The sequence below is a fragment of the Nycticebus coucang genome, chromosome 2, assembly GCF_027406575.1.
Source record: "Nycticebus coucang isolate mNycCou1 chromosome 2, mNycCou1.pri, whole genome shotgun sequence".
Classification (NCBI taxonomy): domain Eukaryota; kingdom Metazoa; phylum Chordata; class Mammalia; order Primates; family Lorisidae; genus Nycticebus; species Nycticebus coucang.
The window spans coordinates 183,097,939-183,120,434 of record NC_069781.1 but is presented as its reverse complement, the minus strand read 5'-3'; the positions used below and the strand labels follow the sequence as shown (position 1 = coordinate 183,120,434).

The following is a 22,496-nucleotide window of genomic DNA, read 5'->3' as shown; positions in this document are numbered from 1 at the left end:
AGAGCGTCTGTGCCTGGGGCACCCTGTGTCTACGCCATCCCTGCAGTCCAGCCAGACACCCTCAGCAGGGCGGAGGAGCAGTCCTGCTCACACTGCGCTTAGCCTCTTCAAAGACGAGGACAGTGCCAGGATGCCGCAGTAATTCTGCCCACTTCTCAAAGCAAACTCTAAGACACCCTTAATGTCCCAGGTTTTGAGATAAAATTTCATTTGGGGTTATCTTCTAGCAAATAATAATCTCGTAGTGGAGGACGTTTGAAAGTCCTGTGTGTTTTTTATTCAGTCAGTTCTAACCGACCTTGATAAAAGTAAGTTTTTGGAGAAACTGGACACTGGTCCGTCATCTGCAGCAGAATCCCTTCCTGCTGGTCTGTGTCCCGTGCTGCTCATCGCTTAGTTATGACCTAAAACTAATCGGAAGCAACATTTAGCTGAGATTAAATAGAAACTTTTGGGTTTGAATTATAAGCTCCTATTGTCAGCCCCCTAATTAGCCATTTCATTCATTATTCTTAACCCAAGAAACTTTTCTTTTTTCACTATTTCTTGTTTTGTTACTGTGATATAGAACCATATACTTATCTTTACCCATTAAGAGTTAGTTAAAAAATATTTGAGCAGGGCAGGTTATTAGAAATAACTAGGCTTTTTAAAGCACACCTGTTGAAGGTGGGTTAACAGTGTATTTTTATAATCGCTTGACTTCTGTGCCGTCTGCTTCAACACGTGTGTGCCATCTAATTTCCCACTGGCAGGCTATGGGGTCTCTGAGTTAATTAGGCTCTCACACCTGAGGCCGTCAGGTGCAGGCTATTCCGAGTACATGTGATGAGCTGGCAGGTGCCTGTCGTCTTCAGTGATTGTCACTGGTGCTGAGTTGGAGCCACTGTATAAGGCCAAGGCTCGCCACCTGCTTGGCTGCCTGAGGTGGACTTTCCAGGGAGGAGAGCTCTGTGCTGGCTGCTGCAAGCTGAGTAGAGAAAGGCACGTTGCAGCTGGCAAGAGTTATGGCAGCAGCTGGCTCCAGAGCAATGGTTCCAACCCCTGAAACAGGGTAAGAGGGAGAATAGGAATCAAGGAAGGCCAAGAGGCCAGGCGTGCGAGCTGTTCCCTTACAACATTTCCTGTTAGAGGGGAAAAGCAGAGGGGCTCCCAGTCAAGGAAAAAGTCAGAGGGGACGCCAGACCGGGGCTGGACGCAGACTCTTCAGGAGCCAGCTGGAAGACTTGTCATGGGAACACCCTTAAGCAGGCCAGAGCCAAGTGGAGAGCAGGGAGGAGCTCAACAAGGAGCTGGTGGGGAAGTGGGGGAGCTGCAGGGCAGTAGGGCAGCAGTGGAAGGCTCTGGAAGCTGAGGCAGCCATCTTCAAGAAGCAGGTCCTGTGGCTGTAGGCAGGCAGCTCACAGGAGTGAGAGTGGGAAGGCCCTGCAGATGGGCCCCATCAGGGTCAGCTGGGAGTCCTACCTCACACAGCCTGGGCAGACATGGAGAGGGGTGGCAGCAGCGGGGGCCACGCTACATGGCCAGTCACAGTCCTCCAAAGCGGAGGTGGGGTGTAAACGTGAGGAGCTGAGTGGTTTCCACAGGCAGCTCACAAGGAGAGTGCCACCCATCGAGGCCCTGCTGGAGGCAGGTGGGACTGGGGCGCCCAACAGCAGACCCGTCTCAGGGAGCTGAGTCCCAAGTGTCATCTTGGAGAAAGAGGCCACCGAGCTCAGGGTGGTGGAGCAGCAAAGGTAAAGAAGGAGGAAGGCCGCGGAGGCACCTGCTGGGCCGAGTGGGCCTGTGGGGGGAGAGGTGCTCCCAGGCCACAGAGGCAGAGAAGCAGCTCTGCCTGACCAGGCACAGAGCAGGGAGGCCCTTCTGGCAGCGGAATGTCATTGCTGCAGCTCCTGTTGCTGGACCACGTGTGCTATTGAAGGTTGGGACCAGGACTGGACCACTAAGCTGTAGGGGCACAGCACAGACGCCAGCCCTGGGAATTGGTGGTGGAGTGTACACGTGAGGAGCTGCGCTGCTGTTTCCTGCATGCTGCTGCATGTCTTGTTGTGGCTATCATGTGCTATCCTAGCGTGTGGTGGTGGTGTGATAAATGGTTGCGAAGTTCCATGCCCTCACGCAGGGACCTGCGGGGAAGACTGTCGTAGATTGTAGATTGAGGCAGAAACAGCCTACACCCTGGAGGGGTGGAGTGTATTAGGCCTTCTCGCCTCAAGGCCGCTAGGTGCCAGATTTTGAGTAACTATGAATTAGCTGCAGGTGCTGAGTTAATGGTCATAGGTGCTCGACTGGGACCCACTGTTCTGGCCACTGTGAGGCTCCAAGGCTTCCCACCTGGGCAGACTTCCCGACTCATGCTAACTCGCTGTGCTCACGCCTGCTCGTTGGCCGCCATGAACTGAGTCAAGGGCATGTCACAGCTGCCTTTGGCTCCTCGTTTTTTTTCCTGTCTGAATCCCATGCACACTTCCTTAGCCTCCACCTTTGGCACTGCACAGGCCTAGTGGGGATGTTTGATTTAAGCATCATCGATAGCTCTAGATCAGTGGTTCTCAACTTTCCTAATGCTGCAACCCCTTAATGCAGTTCCTGTGGGTTGCAACCTACAGGTTGAAAACTGCTCTGGATAATAAAGTGTTCACCAGATGTGTGACGTATGTTGTTCAAGTCTTTTGGGGTGGCAAATAGAGGGTTTTCTTACAGCTCAAACATTAGCAGGAAGTACAGACTTAGTTTTAACTGGCATGTTTCCAGGGGTTTCTCTGGGGTGCATTGTGGTGTTGAGAACATAAAGTATGCCCCCCGGGTTGTGGTCTTGACGCTGCTACTTTGAGTCTCACTCTGTCTCCTTGGGTAGAGTGCTGTGGTGTCATAGCTCACAGTAATCTTGAACTCCTGGGCTTAAGAGATCCTCCTGCCTCAGCCTCCTGAGCACCTGGTATCATAAGTGCCCATCACGGTGCCCCACAAGATTTTTTTATTTTTAGTAGAGACAGTGTCTCACTCTTGCTCAGGCTTGTCTCAAACTCCTGAACTCAAAGGGTCCTGCGTGGTTCTCCCACAGTGCTGGGATGGCAGGAATGAGCCGCTGCCCAGCGCATGAAGAGCAATCAGGGGTGTGTTGAGTCTGATTTTTGTTTTGATAGTCTTTGCTTTTGAACTGGTGGCACTCCCTTACGCACAATGTGTAATGATTATTGATGTGACCACTGGTAATGTTTTCAATATCACTGTTTCTCTTTCTCCCGATTATGTGTCTTTTTCCTGCCTCCTTTTGGACTTGAATACCCCATTTATATTTTCTCTTGGCTTATTAGCAATCCTGCAGTTTTCTGTTGTATTTTAGTTGGTGTAAGTTCTGTAGTGTACATCTGTCTGGTGACAGTTCTGTAGACTGCTGCCCACAGCTGCAGGGGTCCTGAGAAGGAGGCGGCCACAGGAGCCCCCACCTGGAGTTCTTGGTGGTCTCTCGGGAAGCCCTTGTCCTGATTTGGTTCTGGACTGGGTGGTCTCCTCCTGCATTGCAACTATGGCTCCCCTTTGTCTTTCCTGTTCTGCTTGAATTTCCTAAAAGCAAGTGTTGGCGATGTCCCAAGCGCAGCACCACCTGTGTGTGTGTGTTTTTTATGAGGGTAGTTTAGGGGGATAGGCAGCTTTTTCAGACATAAATGGCAAGAAAAATACCATTTGTTGGTTTGTGGAATGCTTATGTCAAATTTGAAGTGACTATTTTGGTGGGCTGTGCTGTTGTCTAAATGTTAAGTGGCTGTTGACTCTGCACCCTGGGACACATGAAGCATTATTAGACTTTTTTTTTTTTTTTTTTGAGACAGTTTCAAGCTGTTGCCCTGGGTAGAGTGGTGGCATCATAGCTCATAGCAACCTCAATTCTTGGGCTTAAGCGATTCTCTTGCCTCAGCTTCCCAAGTAGCTGGGACTACAGGTGCCCACCACAATGCCTGGCTATTTTTTTGTTGTTCTTGCAGTTGTCACTGTTGTTTTAGTAGGCCCGGGCTGGGTTCAAACTCACCATCCTTGGTGTATGTGGCCAACACCCTAACCACTGAGCTACGGGCGCCACCGCCGGTTATTAGACTCTTGACCAAGGACAGTCAGCCTGAGGGCACCCTTCCCAGGGACCCTCCTATCAGGAGGAAAGGGGGCTGAGTGTGGGCTGGACTTGACAGTGCCCACTGCTGGTCACCCATGGAACTGGCCTTCTACCTGGCTGTGCCCTGATCTATGTCCTTCTCTTGACAGGCAGTGGTGGTGCCTCAGGCTGGTGGACAGCTGTGGATCTTTGGAGGGGAGTTTGCCTCTCCCGACGGAGAGCAGTTCTACCACTACAAGGATCTCTGGGTCCTGCATTTGGCCACCAAGTCCTGGGAACAAGTCAAGTAAGACGCTGGGTGAGGAGCCCAAGCTCAGGGTCAGCGCTTCTGAGATCCCCACCATGGTGTCACAGGGCTTGGAGGAGCACAGGGTGCAGTCCTAGGCGACCGGTCTCACTGGGTCATTGGGCAGCAAGGGACGTGCTTATGCTTCTCTGGACCTTGGGTGGAGAAGCCAGGCAGGCTGGATGGGGCTCTTCCTCTTGCAGCCCTCACACATCCTTGAGGTGGAGTCCTCTCCAGTGGCCCAGAGGTCCTCAAACTTTTTTTTTTTTTTTTTTTTTGTAGAGACAGAGTTTCACTTTATTGCCCTCGGTAGAGTGCCGTGGCCTCACACAGCTCACAGCAACCTCCAACTCCTGGGCTTAGGCGATTCTTCTGCCTCAGCCTCCCGAGTAGCTGGGACTACAGGCACCTGCCACAACGCCCGGCTATTTTTTTGTTGCAGTTTGGCCGGGGCCGGGTTTGAACCCGCCACCCTCGGCATATGGGGCCGGCGCCCTGCTCACTGAGCCACAGGCGCCGCCCGGTCCTCAAACTTTTTAAACAGGGGGCCAATTCACTGTGTCTCAGACAGTTGGAGGGCCGGACTATAGTTTAAAAAAAAAAAACAAACTGTGAACAAATTCCTATGCACCCTGCACATACCTTATGTTGAAGTAAAAAACAAAACGGGAATAAATACAATCACATCACCTCATGTGGCCCACGGGCCGCAGTTTGAGGACCCCTGGTAGGCCCTCGGTGGCCGTGCTGGTCTTAGTGCTGGCTGGCAATGGTAGATCCTGGAGGGAGTTGCTGTTTACTCTCTGTCCATCAGTGTTTAAAGCAGTGGGGCTGCAAGAGGAAGGGTGGGAAGACTTAGTTTCTCAGGAAGCTGGTCCGGCATCTGCTGGTGCTGCATTCCTGCCCCTCTGCAAATCACAACCACGTGGGTTTTTGCTACTCGGAAGCAGTCTGCCGCCACACACCTATCTCTGGACAGTGTGTGTGCTTATAAATTGAGAGGATAAATGGGATAAATAGGGAAGGACAGAGTGAAGGTGGAGCTGTTAGCTTCATCCTTCAGCGTGCTCCTGGGCTGAGCACTGTGGCTGTGTAAGCCCCTAGGACAGGCACCATCTCCCTGCTAGTATAGTAGGAAGTCAGATGTTTCCTTGCTTCGGGGAGACGGGCAGTTTGATGTAGAACTTTCTCCAGCATTTGAGACTTCGGGTGGGAGCCACTGTCCCTGGAGAATGTGCTGCTGTCTAGTGACAAGCCTTTTAGGGGCATTGAGGCCTGCCCTGCTTGGCTCAGGCCTGGGATGTTTTGCCCGTTTAGGAAAGAGTCTTCCAGGCCCAGAGCAGGTGCAGGCAGTCTCTGCACTCGCCCGGCGACCCTAACACAGGAGCCAGGTGTGCGTGGGGAGCGGGCCTGTGCCCCAGCTCTGCAGCTCCTTGCTCATGCATGTGGTGGGGAAGGCTTGTTATTTTAGGCACAGCGATCAGTTTATGTTCATGTTAAAAACTGGGTTGGTTAGGCGGCACCTGTGGCTCAAGGAGTAGGGCGCCGGTCCCATATGCCAAAGGTGGTGAGTTCAAACCCAGCCCTGGCCAAAAAAAAAACAAAAAAAAAAAACTGGGTTTGTTTATGTTGGAACTCAGTCATTTCCCCTTAACTTTATTTAGACTTAGAGTTCATTGTGTCTTGCATGTCGGCCGCCTCATTTGATATGGATGTGGACGCCACACTCACAGCTGTGTTCAGATCCCCTTCACTGTCTTGAGAGGGAAGTGCCTGCAAAACTGCCCTGATATAAAAACAAAAAATCTTGGTTTTGCAGCAGAACCTTCATGTGCTGCTTCTCACTGACCTCCCCATGTTCTGACTGTGCCCTTCACGAGGCGGAGGGTAGACTCCAGAGGCAAGACCCGGGGGCTGGGAAGAGAAGGCGTGGACAGATCCCCTTTCCCTCCCGTGTGAATGAGTGAGTGGCTGCCAGCCGAAAGCACCTGCAGTCATCTGTACACGGGACTGGGAACCGCATGGCTCTGAAGGGGCATGCCTGGTGTTCAGAGGCCTCCCCTCCAAGGACGGCCTGTCAGTGGGGGATTGGACACACCTGGTGTATGTGGGGGGCAGTGAGAGCTTCCTTCCCCTGCTGGGCTGTGCTGTTGGCCAGGGCCTGGGGCCTCCCTGTGGGGTCTGGGGCTGGAAGGGTCGCAGGTGCTCCTGGGCCTCTCTTGGAGCAGGGTCTTTCCTTTTTGCCCCCCACCCACTGCCTCTGCTGGTGTTTCTCAGAGTGGACCAGGAACCTGCGTTTCCCTGCCTGCTCTACACCTGCCAAGCCACTTAAGGCTGCTGGTCTGTGTGTAAAGTTCTGGGGCTTTGAAAGCTGGCATTTTGAAGGGAGCCCTACTTTTTTTTTCTCACCTTGAGGAGGAAGTGCGGGTGAGGAAGGGGAGAGATTTGGCCCTTTCTCCATTTATTTCTGGGCTGGTGCATCCTGGGTGGTCATCTGTGACTCACATTCTTAATGAGAAGGCCAAGCTCCCCAGAGCCCCACTTGATCAGAGTTTTGTAACAGTTTTTTTGAGACAAGATTCATATACCATATAGTCACTCTTTCAGAGCGTATAAGTCAGTGGTTTTTAGCAGAGTTGTGCAGTCAGCACCACTACCTAAATTGAGAGCATTCCCCCACCTAAGAGAACCCCGCAGCGTCCCTAGGAGTCACCACACCCACTTCCCCTAGCTGCTTCCTCTATCTCTGAGGAGCTGCCTGTTCAGGTGTGTCCCCTCCCTGGAGTCATAACACACGGCTCTCTCTGTCCCGTCCCTGTGTAGCAGGTGACAGCTTCGTGCCTCTCATGCCAGGTGGTACTTGGTAGTGTGGTGGCCATGATCTTCTGCGTGTCTATAACGAACCCGGCTCCTCTGACACAGACACACACACATTCTAAGGAGAAGCCCATCAGAAACAGACCTGGGGAGAGCATGGGACCTGATCTAGCACCTGTCTGTGCCTCAGACTCAGGTCACTGGAAACCTGTTCTCAGATGGGGCATCTTACCTCAAAGGCAGGAAGAGACCAAGGCCCGGAGCCCACCTACTAGGAGGCAGAAAGCACCCCACTCAGTCCTCTCTCCCTACACTGCCCTGTCAAGGACTATCTGGAAGTAATGGGGTATCCATGGAGGAGGATGGTGAGAGTAATCAGTAAGAGTTTGTGTGGGGTGGTTTTTTTTTTGTTTGTTTGTTATTGTTGCTTTTTTTTTTCTTTTTTTTTCTTTCTTTTTTTTTTTTTTTTTGTAGAGACAGAGTCTCACTTTATGGCCCTCGGTAGAGTGCCGTGGCGGCACACGGCTCACAGCAACCTCCAACTCCTGGGCTTAAGCGATTCTCTTGCCTCAGCCTCCCGAGCAGCTGGGATCACAAGCACCCGCCACAACGCCCGGCCATTTTTTGGTTGCAGTTTGGCCGGGGCCGGGTTTGAACCCGCCACCCTCGGTATATGGGGCCGGCGCCCTACCGACTGAGCCACAGGCGCCGCCCTGTTATTGTTGTTTTTTAAAGAAGCAGTCTCACGATGTTGCCCAGCCTGATGTGGAACTCCAGGGCTTGGGATCCCCCCGACCTCGGCCTCTCAAGTAGCTGGGGTTCCCAGGTCTGTGCTGCTGTACCCAGCTCATGTCCTTCCCCTCATCTGATGCTGGAGTTCTGTTGCAGACAGTGCTGCTGTGAGTGTTCATGTACAGCTAACACACCTTTGTGTGCATCAATGCACTTACAGGTGAGTAGACAACCTGTGTGTGCAAGTGCGTGTGTCCACGTGCACTCTTCTGACCTGAGAGTGGCCAGCGTGTGTGGCTTTGCAAACCCATTTAGTGCCTGTGCTTAGAGCTGCATCTGAGTAAGTCAGTGTTCTAGTAAAAGAAGAATCATTCATGGAATGATTATCTCTACGGTTCTGGCAGGAAGGGCAATGAGGAGTCAGTGGGGTCAGAGCTTCCTGGGCCTCAGGGCCTTGGCTAATGTTCTGGGCTGCGTGAGCTGAAGGCTCCCTGGCTCCGCAGGATACAAGGTTTTTGATGGAAAAGCAACACCCACTTGTGAAGCCAAACCCTTCCCTTTGTGGAGAGTTGGGTGTGTGTGGCTTCCCCGTTGAACGGTTTGCTGACCACCTGTGTGTTCAGGGGAGATGGGGCCCATGTGTACGTTGAGTGTGATTAATTTGTAGAAAACTAAGACTGAGGCAAGGTGGTATGGAATTGAAAACTACCATTAGGGTAAACAGTCAGGTTTCTGACCCATACTTTGCTCAGGTGCTGAAACCTCCCCTGCCCTTGGTACAGTTTAGCATCTTTACAAGTGGTCGAGAGCCAGACGAGAGCCAGACCAGCTTGGTTCAGATTCTGGCTCTGCCACGGACTGGCTTAGTGGCTTTCTGGTAAGTGTCGACTCTTTCATCTGTGAGATGGGAGTAACCATGTCAGTGCATGTGGAGGGGCTGCGAGTCCTGGGGCGCACACGCCCCCTCAGATGTGGAGGACCACGCACCATGGGGCACACGTTCCATCAATGGTACTGTTAACAGTAACAGTTAAAATGAAGCAAGGATGTGGTTCCAGAGCAGCGGTTATCACCCTCTATTAAAGGGTCGTGGCGTTAGGAAGGTTGAGAACCACTGTTCAGAGTCTGTTGTTCACTTAGGCATTGTGTGACTCAGTATTGTGGACTTTACTGAACTCCAGGCTTGCTTGATGGGATTGGTACCTGGAAGAGCCAGCTGAGTTCCAGACTGACCTGCAAGGAAGGGTGGTGCCCTGGCCTGGGCTCCTGAGCAGCCAGCTGGTCCCACTCCTCCAGGTTGAGCCGCCAGATGGAGATCCTGGCATGGCATAAGGAACTGTGACTTGGAGTTTCAGGGATTAGGGTAGAAATCTTTCTCTGCTCAGTGCCTGCTACTACAGGCAGAGCTGCATAATGTCTGTTGTTGCACGTGTGATGTGGACTGGTGACAGTGCTATTTCCCTGCGTCTTCTCTGTCCAGACACTCACCCCCGTGTTACAACTGTGTGTTCCTGCAGGGCCTTGCTGAGCAGCAGGCTGCACTGCGCAACCTGGTGTCCTGTCGAGGCTTGTGGGTGTGCTGTGATGTCCAGCTGATGACGAAGTCACCTAACGCTTCTCAGAACACACTCTGTCACTAAGCTCTGTGTGACTGTAGTGTGTGACTTTGTGAGGTGTGAACTTTAACTCAGGGAAGTGCTTGTGTGCTGAGTGCACACCTCTCCACCCTAAGCCTGAGGAATATTTGATACATACGTTTTCTGCACATATCACAGCCGTGGCCTAATAGAAGGGGCCTGGTGCTGATGCCAACTGGCAGCGTGCCCCAGTGGAGCACCATTCTGCACACTGCTCACGTGATTCCCAGGGCACTGGCTCCCACAGCATCACACATGTATTTTTATGCTGTATGCAGACTTCTGGCTGAGTAGGACATGTTCATTTTTTAAGATTCCATATTTGGATTCGGCACCCATAGCTCAGTAGTTAGGGCACCAGCCACATACGTAGCAGGCCAGTATGAACCCTGCCCCAGCCTGCTAAACAAAAATGAGAACTGCAACAAAGAAATAGCCAGGTGTCCCGGCTGCCCCCAGCCCAGCCCCCATCCGGGCCTCGGCGCCACAGGCGCTCAGGGGGCCTGCACGTCCTGGACACGCACGCGGAGCCACCGTGGGGCCCATCGCGGGGTGGGCGACGCACATCAGCTGGACTGTTTGGAGGTGTCTCCTGCGCGGCTGAGGCGGCGCTGGGGGCTCCGGGCCGCTTCCCAGAGAGGAGGACGTGGTGTTGCGGCCCGACTCGGTTTCCTTCCGGGAGGAGCTGGCCTTGCCCGAGTGGGGTCATGGTTGAAGAGCTCAGGTTTTGGGGTCAGAGCCCCATGGCCAGAGGGTACGGAGCGATGGGAGATGACAGCTCTATTGATTACACTGCTCACGAAGCCTGGAACGAAGCCACCAATGTTTACTTGCTCGTTATCCTTGTTAGCTTTGGGCTCTTCATGTTTGCCAAGAGGAACAAAAGGAAAATTAGGAGGATATTCAGCGTGCCATCTACAGAAGAAACATCAGAGCCCAACTTTTATGATACAATAAGCAAAATTCGTTTAAGACAGCAACTGGAAATGTATTCCATTTCAAGGAAATACAACTGTCAACAGCCACAAAACCAGGGTGATAGTGTGCAGCTCTCCTTGGGATGAAGCCTCAGAAAATGAGCAGCATAAGGATTATTAAACATTACAGCAGCAACCCTCCCTAATTCTTTCTACTAAATTATGAACAGCATTGTAAAAACCTCTCAGGCGGTGCCTGTGACTCAAAAGGAGTAGGGCGCCATCCTCATATGCCGGAGGTGGCGGGTTCAAACCCAGCCCCAGCCAAAAAAACTGCAAAAAAACCCTCTGTCTGCATAAACTCATTTCACCTGTGACTTTTTCCAATTTTTTTTGTTCTGTTTTGCTTATTGTAATTGCATCTCCAAGCGGTCTATTACACAGATACAAACGGCTCATGAGGTCTGGGCTCAGGGAGCCTGCAGGGACCATCAGATACACTGTAACCAGAGATGGAGACTTGACCTCTGAAGACCTCTGATTTCCTGGGGATACAGTCAGCCAGAAATAAACACACAGCTTGGGAAGCAAGAATTCTGGAGCCATTTTGATGAGAACGTTTTTGTAAAATTAAAAAATAAAAATTTAGCCACTGGAAAAAAAAGAAAGAAAGAAATAGCCAGGCATCATTGTGGCTGGCACCTGTAGTCCCAGGTACTTGGGAAGCTGAGGCAAGAGAATCACTTAAGACCAAGACTTTGAGGTTGCCTGAGCTGTTAACACCACACGGCACTCTAGCAAGGGCAACATAGTGAGACTGTCTCAAAAAAAAAAAAAAAAAACCCTCCTTATTTAAGAGTGACAGCAGTTGAAAAGCCTGCTAGAGATTCAGATATAGGTGGGCTTTTTCAAGTAGCTTTGTTTCTCCAAAGAGGGATGTGGAATCTTTTCATAGAAAAAATTTCCCTTTTTAGTTACAAAACAGTGGTATTTGGCTGCTGCCATGGAAAGTTAGTTGAGTTCTTAGTGCCTGGCTCAGCCACAGGACAGACACCCACAGGGCTCCCACGCAGGAGCTGACAAGCTCTCCACCTGGCCTAGGTTCCCCATCAGCAGCGCACAGCTGGCTGTTCTCCAGGCCCTGCCCGTGTGGTGGGCGCAGGGTCTCTGCACTTCCTTGATGTAGATGCACTGGCTTAGTCCCCAGATTGTGCTTAAACTTTCTCACAGGGGTTTGTTTCTTGCCCAGCATGTGGTGGTTTTCTTCTTATTCAACCCTCTGATTCATGGCTAGGACAGTCTGGCTGGGTCCATCCCTGGCAGGGAGGGTACAGATGTGGAGTGGCCAGGCAGAGGAGAGGCTGTTCCCACTGCAGAGCAGGCATGGGTGGGACAGGGGCTCCCTGGCTCCTGGGGCCCACCTAAACCTGCTGGAGCATCACCAGGCAGGCCCCATCCACGGGAACCTGTGGCCTTGGATGTTGTCTTCTGACCAAATCCAAATTTTATGGAAGAAATCTTTCTGTTAAGAGGGAGCAGCAGAAAAAGGTGATTTTTTTTTTTTTTGTCTCCTTGGTTCTTAAAAAAGAACAGTTTTGGGGTGGTGCCTGTGGCTCCAAGGAGTAGGGCGCCGGCCCCATATTCTAGAGGTGGCGGGTTCTAGCCCAGCCCCGGCCAAAAACTGCAAAAAAAAAAAAAAAAAAAGTTTTGAAGTCCGAAGGCCACAGGCTCCCACTGTCCTCTGAGCCTTGTCAAAGCATCTGGTGGTCTATGAGCTTGGGCAGGAAAACATGTTCACTGAGTTTGTGGGTGACACCAGGCCAGAGGGAGAGCAAGTGCACGGGTTGACAGATCAAGCACCCAAGGTTTTCTTCATGGACCAATCTACTGAGGTGGAGTTTTTGTGGCCTGAGTTCTCCTTGTGGGTATGCGCGAACTTGGGAGGGAGCAGGTGGGGCTGAATCACGGCCCCGGCTGGTGGAACAGGTTGGATGGGGGATAGGTCAGTGACTTGTGACTCCACGAGAACCAGAGTGTGAGGAGGCCGTGGGGGAGGCTTGTGGCCTCGAGGTGCTGATTACTTCTGGTTGACCTTCCATGGGCAGGTGTGGTGGTCCCTCAGGGTGACATGTGGAGAGGGATGTCAGTTGAGAGGAGGGTGCGGTGTGGCCCAGCATTGGAAGAGTAGCATTATATAAGGGAAGGCCCTGGCCAGTCATCCTAGTGATGAGTTCACGCCGTCAGCATGTGCGCTAAAAAGGAACGGTGCTGAGGGGGTGAGCAGGCCCTGCACAGGGGTGTGGAAGTGTCCGTGTTTCACACTGTTACTGTGTCTGCCCAGAGGTGGGTGTGCGATCTGTTAGTACTACTGCTGGAACAGCTGCCTCTGGAGTTTTGGGCAGTGTGTATGTGCAATGTGATATCTGAACTTTGCAGTGAGTTTTACAGGAAATTGCCATTGTAATTTTGTATGTGATGTCAAGTTTATACATAATCAACTTAACTGTGTGCAAAAAAAAATCCGTCTGAAATTTGTAAAGGGTAGGCATTTGCATTGGAGAACTTAAAGTTTTAATTTTGGGATTCTTTGCCAGTGCATTGATGTTTGTGTTGGGTACCTGCCCTTTATGGGACTTTGTATAAACTCTGTGAATGGCTTTTTGGGAAAAGCCATACAACATACGCAAAGGTAAATAGAATCCTACATTGTATAAGTAGGCTCTGAATTTTGTGATTAAGGTTGTAACTGTCCTTTGCAGCCTGGAGTTGCTGTGGTCCTTGTGGAAAAGGTGGGAGGGGCAGGCCATCCGTGGGCCTGGGGAGCGGCCAGGCCCTACCTGTCCCCAGCTCCAGGAGGGTTCCTGGTGTTCAGGCCCATGTCGTGGCCAGAGCTGTGTCTGGGGGCCCCACACCTGTGGCAGGTGTAAGTGACCTTATCTGAGAGCTTCCTGGGCATCTGGTGCCCCAGCATGTTACTCACCTCCCCATTTTGTCCTTGTTCCTCTCTGGTTACAGAAGTGACCCCTGTTCAGTGAAGAAGACTAGGGGATGCCAGAAAGAAAGACAGTAAAACCCCTCAACCCTCAGCTCAGAGCCTTACAGAATTCACTTTGTAACCTGCTGTTTAACTTACTAGTTTTTTTGTTTTATTGTCACTATTTTTGGAGCATTTTCCTGTGACATGATATTCTAAGGAATTTAAGTCCTCATCAAATTGGAATACTACTTACATGTATAATTCTTGTTTGCGGCGGTTGATTATAGTTTTGTTTCCATTTGTCAGCATTCTTAAGGTTTTAAATTTGTGTTTTTACATTTGACTTTTTCCTGCATTTTCCCACTAACACTGCATGTCAGATAATTGCAATATACAGTAGAACCTCTAAGTTGACTGCCGAGGGACTGTGACAGACTGGTCCACGTGTGGAGGTGGGCAGTGTAAGGGACGAGGCTGCTGTACTGATCTGTATGCATCTGGTCTGTGAAAGTTAGGTCGACTTGAGGGGGTGGTCAGCTATGGAGGTTCTGCTGTAACTATCAGTTTTAGTGAGGTGTAATTATAACTCAACAAAATGATACCTTTTAGATATACTATTAGACGAGTTCTGCAAATATATACATGCCTGTAACCACTACTGCAGTGAAGATGCAGGACATTTTTCTCACCCCAGAAAGTTCCCTCGTACCCCTCCAAGCCCCGGGCCCCAGGCCCTAGGCCCCAGGCAGCTGCTGTCAACTGTGATTAACCTTGCCTTTTAAGACTCTCATGTACTGGGCTCACACCACACCTGCACCTCTTCCTGGTATTTTTGAGATTCATATTGCTGTGAGTGCTAGTAAAATGATTTTTTTTTTTTTTTTGGTAGAGACACAGTCTCACATTATTGCCCGTGGTAGAGTGCTGCGTCATCACACAGCTCACAGCTAGCTCCAACTCCTGGGCTTAGGCAATTCTCTTGCCTCAGCCACCCGAGTAGCTGGGACTTAGAGGCACCCGCCTCAGCGCCCAGCTATTTTTTTGTTAGTGTTTGGCCAGGGCTGGGTTTGAACGCGCCATCCTCGGTAAATGGGTCCAGTGCCCTACCCATTGAGCCACAGACGCCGCTTGTAGAATGTTTTTTTTTTTTTTTTTTTTTAAACAAGCCAGGGTCTCGCTTTGTTGTGTTGGTTGACCTCAAACTGCCAGGCTCACAGGATACTTGGCCTCCAGAGTAGCTTGGTGCCACAGGTGCGCACAACCCGTGTGGTAGTGATCCCATTGCTGAGAAGCATCCACCCTCTGGACACACTGCACATTTTTTTGTCCATCCATCCATTGACAATTCCAACTAAAGAGCCTGTAAATGCACATGTGAGTCTTTGTGTAGACCTGTGCTTTCCTTACTCTTAAACACATTGACAAAGTGTATGCTAAGTTTGTTTTATATTACAAGAACCCGTCAACGTGTACCATTTAACTTTCTCTCCAGGACTGCTCGTGTGCGTTCCAGTGGCTCCACATCCTCACCAGTACTTGGTGGTGTCTATTTTAGACATCGGATGGTGTGCAGTGGGCTCCCACTGTGGTGTGTTTCTCTGGTCATTAATGATGCTGAGCATCTTTTCATGTTTTTATTGGGCATTTAATATCCTTCCTGCCCCTGGTTTTACTGTGAATTTTCTGTTCAACTCTTTTGCACATATATTTTTCCCTTTAAATCTTTTTTTGGGGATGTGGGTGACAAGTCCTGGCTGAGTTGTTCATATTTTTATTGGGTAGTTTATCTTACTATCAAGATATATTATTCTGTATGTAAGTCATTCGTCATTTTTACATTTGAAATTATTTCTCCCAGTCTGTCCCTTGCGTTTATATATATATATATATTTTTTTTTTTTTTCTTTCTTTTGAGGGGGGAGAGGGTGTCTCACTCTATTGCTCTGAGTAGAGTGCCATGGTGTCATAGCTCAAAGCAAGCTCAAACTCCTGACCTCAAGTGATCTTTTATTTAAAGAGAGAGTCTTACATTGTCACCCTCGGTAGAGTGCTGTGGTATCATAGCTCACAGCAACCCCCAACTCTTGGGCTTAAGTGATTCTTTTGCCTCAGCCTTCCAAGTAGCTGGGACTTACAGGCACCTGCCACAACACCTGGCTATTTTTTTGTTGTAGTTGTCGTTGTTTAGCAGGCTCGGGCCGGGTTTGAACCCACCAGCCCTGGTGCACCCTACCTACTAAGCCACAGGCACCAAGCCCTCAGGTGATCTTCTTACCTCACCCTCTTAAGTAGCTGGGACTACAGGCACCCACCACAGCAACCAGTTAGTTTTTCTATTTTTAGTAGAGACAGAGTCTCATTCTTGCTCAGCCTGGTCTTGAATTCCTCAGCTCAGGCAATCCTCCCGTCTCAGCCTCCCAGAATGCTGGGATCACAGGTTCTTGGCATGTTTTTTATATTTGAATGGTGTATTTTGAATTTTTTTATTTTGATGGAGTCCAATTTATTATGTTTTATCTTAGAAATCTTATCCAGTACAGGATCACGGATGTTTTTTCTTGTTTTATTCTTGAAATTTTATAGTAACTAGTTGGACTCTTATCAGGCTGGTTTTGGTACTGTTAGCCTGTGGGTCAGATTAAATGCCATGTAGTAAGTGTTTACAAAATAGAACTCACTGTAAAAGAGTTTTTTTTTTTTTTTTTTTTATGAGCAACTAGAGATTAAGCAGATTTATAGCTTTTTTGTTGTCCATTTTAGATCAACAGGGGGTCCTTCAGGTCGGAGTGGACACCGGATGGTGGCCTGGAAGAGGCATTTAATCCTCTTTGGTGGCTTCCATGAGAGTACAAGGTTGGTACCAACAGCAAGAGTCTCTTTCCTAGAGCATTGGGGTGGACTTGTCATGGAGGACCGTCCTGCGCACAGGTGGAGAGAGCGCTGCCTTATCACGGTTGGGCACCTGTGTGGTGCTCTGCTCACAGGGGCCCCGGTCATGGAGGACCGTCCTGCGCACAGGTGGAGAGAGCGCTGCCTTGTCACGGTTGGGCACCTGTGTGGTGCGCTGCTCACAGGGGCCCCGGTCATGGAGGACCGTCCTGCGCACAGGTGGAGAGAGCGCTGCCTTGTCACGGTTGGGCACCTGTGTGGTGCGCTGCTCACAGGGACCCCACCCGATTTGATGTGTTGTCATTGAAATACTTGATTCTTGTTGACCATTTTGACTCTGCACCAGGCCCTGTCTAAATGGGGTTTGCACAGTGGTCTGGTGCGGAGTGTGCTGGCGGCCTTGTCACCACACTCTGCCTGCTGGGTGTCTAGCCACCCCTAGTTGGCACTGCTGCTGCTGGCCAGGGACCTCCCTTAGAGCGCTGGCCTGTAACAGTTACAAATACTCCTCTTGGGGCAGCAGCCATAGTTCAACATTCTGCAGTGACACCCTAAGACAATGCCTCTGACTTTCACTATGGTTTGCAGAGCACTTTTATTTATTTATTTATTTTTTTGTAGAGACAGAGTCTCACTGTACCGCCCTCGGGTAGAGTGCCGTGGCATCACACAGCTCACAGCAACCTCTAACTCTTGGGCTTATGCGGTTCTCTTGCCTCAGCCTCCCGAGCAGCTGGGACTACAGGCGCCCGCCACAACGCCTGGTTATTTTTTTGTTGCTGTTTGGCCAGGGCAGGGTTTGAACCCGCCACCCTCGGCATATAGGGCCGGCGCCCTGCTCACTGAGCCACAGGCGCCGCCCTGCAGAGCACTTTTATAGGCCATCAGCAGACAGGTTATCCTCCTAGGCTAAAGAGGAGGAAGCCCGGGCGGCGCCTGTGGCTCAGTGGGCACCAGCCCCATATACCGAGGGTGGCGGGTTCAGACCCTGCCCCGGCCAAACTGCAACAACAACAACAAAACAGCTGGGCATTTGTGGCGGGCACCTGTAGTCCCAGCTGCTTGGGAGGCTGAGGCAGAGAATCACCTAAGCCTAGGAGTTGCACTCTACCCAGGGCAATAAAGTGAGACTGTGTCTCTACAAAAAAAAAAAAGAGGAGGGAGCCAAGGTGCAGGATGAACAGCAGAGCTTGTCCTCAGATACAAGCTGCTGATCTTGGGCCCATTTTCTGCTCTGCCCGGCTTGCTGCCTGTGTCTCTGTGACCTCCTGCTGTCGTGTACGGTCACCACCTGCCCGTGTCTCTCTGACCTCCTGCTGTCGTGTACGGCCACCACCTGCCCGTGTCTCTCTGACCTCCTGCTGTCGTGTACGGCCACCACCTGCCCGTGTCTCTCTGACCTCCTGCTGTCGTGTACGGTCACCACCTGCCCGTGTCTCTCTGACCTCCTGCTGTCGTGTACGGTCACCACCTGCCCGTGTCTCTCTGACCTCCTGCTGTCGTGTACGGTCCCCACCTGCCCATGTCTCTGACCTCCTGCTGTCGTGTACGGTCACCACCTGCCCGTGTCTCTCTGACCTCCTGCTGTCGTGTACGGTCACCACCTGCCCGTGTCTCTCTGACCTCCTGCTGTCGTGTATGGTCACCACCTGCCCGTGTCTCTCTGACCTGCTGTCGTGTACGGTCACCACCTGCCTGTGTCTCTGTGACCTCCTGCTGTCATGTACGGTCACCACCTGCCCGTGTCTCTCTGACCTCCTGCTGTCGTGTACGGTCACCACCTGCCCGTGTCTCTCTGACCTCCTGCTGTCATGTATGGTCACCACCTGCCCGTGTCTCTCTGACCTGCTGTCGTGTACGGTCACCACCTGCCCGTGTCTCTGTGACCTCCTGCTGTCATGTACGGTCACCACCTGCCCGTGTCTCTCTGACCTCCTGCTGTCGTGTACGGTCACCACCTGCCCGTGTCTCTCTGACCTCCTGCTGTCATGTATGGTCACCACCTGCCCGTGTCTCTCTGACCTGCTGTCGTGTACGGTCACCACCTGCCCGTGTCTCTGTGACCTCCTGCTGTCATGTACGGTCACCACCTGCCCGTGTCTCTCTGACCTGCTGTCGTGTATGGTCACCACCTGCCCGTGTCTCTGTAACCTCCTGCTGTCATGTACGGTCACCACCTGCCCGTGTCTCTGTGACCTCCTGCTGTCGTGTACGGTCACCGCCTGCCCGTGTCTCTGTGACCTCCTGCTGTCGTGTACGGTCACCGCCTGCCCGTGTCTCTGTGACCTCCTGCTGTCGTGTACGGTCACCACCTGCCCGTGTCTCTGATTTCCTGCTGTCACGTGTGGTCAGGTCTTGCTGCCCTTGGGAAGAAGAGCAGTTGTGCCATTGTTAAAGTTTGTGTGCAAGGCACTTATATTCATTCCCAAGCAGCTGTGAGGGTGCAGGTGTGGCCACCCACGAGTCTGTCAGTGCAGGGACTCAGCACCTGCTGTGGGGGCAGTAAGGTCTGCACAGCTCCTTCCTTTGAAATTATGCGTTATCAATTGAGTCATTTTAAAATCAGAACTTTCTCAAAACTATTGTCTGTTATCTTGTTTAAAATGACTGAAGTATTTGAACGTATTTATGTGGTCATCATTCATATTGAGTTTTAAATGCAACTTTCTGAGTTTACCTAGGAGAAGTTGCTGTTTATTTTATGTGCAGAATAGAATTTTACTGAAAACGTGCAGTGTGAAATCTGATAAAACAGTGAAATTTGGTGAAGTCTTGAACACTTCGTGCCTCCCCTCCTCAGTTTGGAAGAAATTCCACAGAAGGGAGCTGGCCGAGCTGTGCTCGGAAAGTCCCGGTTGTCTGCCATCCTAAAGCTGCATATGCAGACAGCTCTGGGTGGGTGCCCAGCACCTTTCCCTGTCTCCAGCACCGAGCGTGTGGCTTCAAGGGTGACAGTTCTCATGTTTGGCAGCGAGCATTTTACACACAGCTTTAGTGCTCCAAACTTAGAATTTTTTTTTTTTTTGAGGAAGGGTCTTGCGCTGTTGCCCAGGCTGGAATGCACTGGCTCATTCATTAGCTCACTCTGACCTTGGATTCCAGGGCTCAAGCAATCTTCCTGCTGCAGCTTTCCGAATAGCTGAGACTGTAGGTGCATCACCAGGCCCAGCTCATTTTTAAAAATTACTGTACAGTTGGGGTCTTGCTATGTTGTGCAGGCTTGTCTTGAAGTCTTGGCCTCAAGCAGTTCCCCCACAGCCTCCTGAAGTACTGGAGTTATAGGCAAGACCCCTACACACAGCCCTAAACTTAGATTATTTGGATGCAACATGAGAGAGAAAAATGTCCACTTGAGACTTGGGGCAGAGTTTCTCACTTTTTTCATGTTTTCTGTTAAAAATTTTAGCTCTCCTTTCTGCCGTGCTGGAGAGTAGCCCCTAATCCTGTTATTCTGTGAAGTCCCACGTCGGAACATAGAGCTGCTGCTCCCTACGGCGCTTGTGCCCTTTTAAGTCTTGTGCTCAGTGTCCTTTGGCAGCTAAGTCAGGTGTTAAGCGGGGCCAGTCACGGTGCCCCTGGGCTTCTGCCCGTTCGTTTTTGTGGTGTCTTCGGATTCCTGGGAACGTCCCACCCTCACCCATCCTCCAGTCTGGCCTCAGTCTTGCTCAGCTGTGTCTCTGTTCTGATTATTCTGTTGGCGTTAGACATGCAGCAGAGACCGTGACCAGCGCTGTTAGTTGTCAGACTGGTGGTGCTGACTGTGCAAGGGAAGACGCGTAACCTCCAGATGGAATAGTCACACCACTGCAGGCTCACTTGTGGTTCTCACATGAGTTTAAGCTTTATTAAACAGATGGCTTAGTAAATGGCAGGAAATTTGCCTTTGATTGAAGTCAGGTTTACTTTTTTCTGTCCCTGCCTCTTCCCACTGTTCTTGGCCGTGACGGTGTGTGCTGCTTTGTTCTGACTAGGGACTACGTCTACTACAACGATGTGTATGCCTTTAACCTGGACACGCTCACGTGGAGCAAGCTGTGCCCGTCAGGGATGGGACCTACGCCACGGTCAGGGTGCCTGGTGTCTGTCACGCCGCAAGGCAGCGTCGTCGTTTATGGTGGCTACTCAAAACAGGTGAGGTGGCTGGTGGGGATGGTGACTTCACCTGCCATCTTCAGTTTCATCAGCAGTTGAATCTTGCAAATAAGATCACACACTGGTATAACCTCTGAGCCATTCTTTCTATTAAGTTAGAGATGGATATCATGGTTCTGCCCCTCTGAATACACTAAGACTTCCAGAGGCCTGTTAATGGTCTCATCCGTATCCCCTGCAGCAGGTAGAATCGACTCTGTACCACAGTTCTCCTAAACGGCAGGTGCTAACCCCTGTGTGGGCTCTGCTGCAGAGCACGCCATGACCCAGCTCCCTGCACGGCCAGCAGGCTGTGTGCCTCAGCCTGCGAGTGGCACTGACGGGGACTCTAGTGCACACATAGGAGCCCATCCTCTCAGCATCTGTGAACCTAAGAGGCAGAGGTGGTGCATTGCTGCTGGCTCTGAGCGCCTCCTTAGCGCCCGGGTCACCATCAGAGGAGGAAGTGGTGCATTACTGCTGGTTCTGAGAGCCTCCTTAGCGCCCGGGTCACCATCAGAGGAGGAAGTGGTGCATTACTGCTGGTTCTGAGAGCCTCCTTAGCGCCCGGGTCACCATCAGAGGAGGAAGTGGTGCATTGCTGGGCTCTGAGCGCCTCCTTAGCTCCCGGGTCACCATCAGGGCACAGCAACACCCACGCTTCCTGGGCCTCCTGAGGAAGGGCTGGCCTGAAAAGCAGGACCCTTCAAAAATTCATGCAAATTCTGTTTACTTATTTTTTTTCCTTTTTTGGGGGGGATGGGGACAGGAGTCTCGCTTGGTCACCCTGGGTAGAGTGTCATGGTGTCACAGGTCACAGCAACCTCAAATTCTTGGGCTCAAGCAATTCTCTTGCCTCAGCCTCCCAAGTAGCTGGGACAACAGGCGCCTGCCACAACACCCTGCTATTCTTTTTCTTTCTTTTTTTTCTTTTATTTATTTTTTTGTTTAGCAGACCAGGGCCAGGTTCAAACCCTCTGTTTATTTTTGTAGTCCAATTGAATTCATTTTTGTGAAAATCTAACTGCACGAAGGTAAAGCTGGTGACCTAGCGGAAGAACCTGTGTGGAGGAACACAGGGAGGAGCGACACAGCGCAGCTTTTGTCACCTTTGCATTTGGAATGAGGCCACAGCACTTCAAGAAAAAAAAGCTGCTGAAGCAGGAGGATGTAGAAACCGTTGGGGAGCACAGACCCAGGCCAGCCAGCTCTGTTAGAAGGCGCAAGGTCTTGAGGGACACATGGATGTTACTGTGGGGAAACTGCTGGTTCCAGGGAGACATGCTGTCAGCACCACAGGACAGAGAACGCAAGCGGACGTGAGCACTGCCAGGGGCCTGAGAGGACCTCTGCTGGCGCTGAGAGTCCCCCACCATCCCCTCGGCACACAAGGCCTTGTGAATTTGTTCCTAGTAATGTTGGGCCTTTGGTTTAGAAGAGTCGGTGTGGAAATGATAGTTGTTTCTGAACCAACCTGCTAGAGAAAGAAAAGACTGTCTGGTTTTCATAACTGAGGTGCAGAAACTGTCACTTGTCCACATGTTTCCATGGGAAGGTGAGAGGTTCAGACTGTTCTCCTCGTGTGATTGTCGACCTCCTCAGTTTAGAATGTCAGGAAATGTGAAGAATTTCCCATGGACAGAGTGTTTTCATTTTTCAGAGATCAAGTTGGTTTCTCCCCATTGTTATAAACGGTATAGTTCAGAGAATTGTACATGAACGATGTCCCCTTGCTGTTCCGGGCTCAGAGCCAGTGACACCCAGGCCTGGCCTCTGACTCCAGTGCGGAGCAGGGGTGTGAGAGGTGGGTCGGGAGCACCTCAGAGTGCCGGAACCCAAGGGTGTGCTTAAACAAAACCACATGTGGGGTGTGTCACAGGGACCCAAAGCAGTTGAAGGGGCTCCCGGTGGCCATGGGGAGGGGGGACAACAGAGCAACAAAGTGACGTTAGGTCATGCCACATGTCCCTGCTGTCCACATGTCCACACCACTGCCCAA

The 22,496-nt window shown here is 51.1% G+C and overlaps 2 protein-coding genes across 11 annotated transcripts in view; both read left to right on the top strand.

The window, feature by feature from the left end:
• Nucleotides 1-22,496, top strand: part of KLHDC4 (kelch domain containing 4) — a 38,067-nt gene that overhangs the window by 10,658 nt on the left and 4,913 nt on the right. For 6 of the 10 annotated variants that reach the window (XM_053554520.1, XM_053554599.1, XM_053554531.1 and 3 more), the window contains 3 exons: nt 4,261-4,397; nt 16,238-16,330; nt 20,338-20,497. In XM_053554520.1, the coding sequence (XP_053410495.1) occupies nt 4,261-4,397; nt 16,238-16,330; nt 20,338-20,497 (390 nt within the window). Of the gene's footprint in view, nt 1-4,260; nt 4,410-7,950; nt 8,167-16,237; nt 16,331-20,337; nt 20,498-22,496 lie in introns of those variants that run through there. The other 4 variants (XM_053554563.1, XM_053554554.1, XM_053554588.1 and 1 more) reach the window with 3 other exon arrangements.
• Nucleotides 8,186-10,846, top strand: LOC128560968 (small integral membrane protein 19-like). Its single transcript, XM_053554663.1, has one exon. It carries the CDS (start codon nt 10,291-10,293, stop codon nt 10,645-10,647), a length of 357 nt encoding a protein of 118 aa, XP_053410638.1. The 5' UTR covers nt 8,186-10,290; the 3' UTR covers nt 10,648-10,846.

Bases quoted from the DNA above. Each gene is read 5' to 3' on its own strand.
- LOC128560968 (XM_053554663.1), top strand. From the start codon at position 10,291: ATGGTTGAAGAGCTCAGGTTTTGGGGTCAGAGCCCCATGGCCAGAGGG.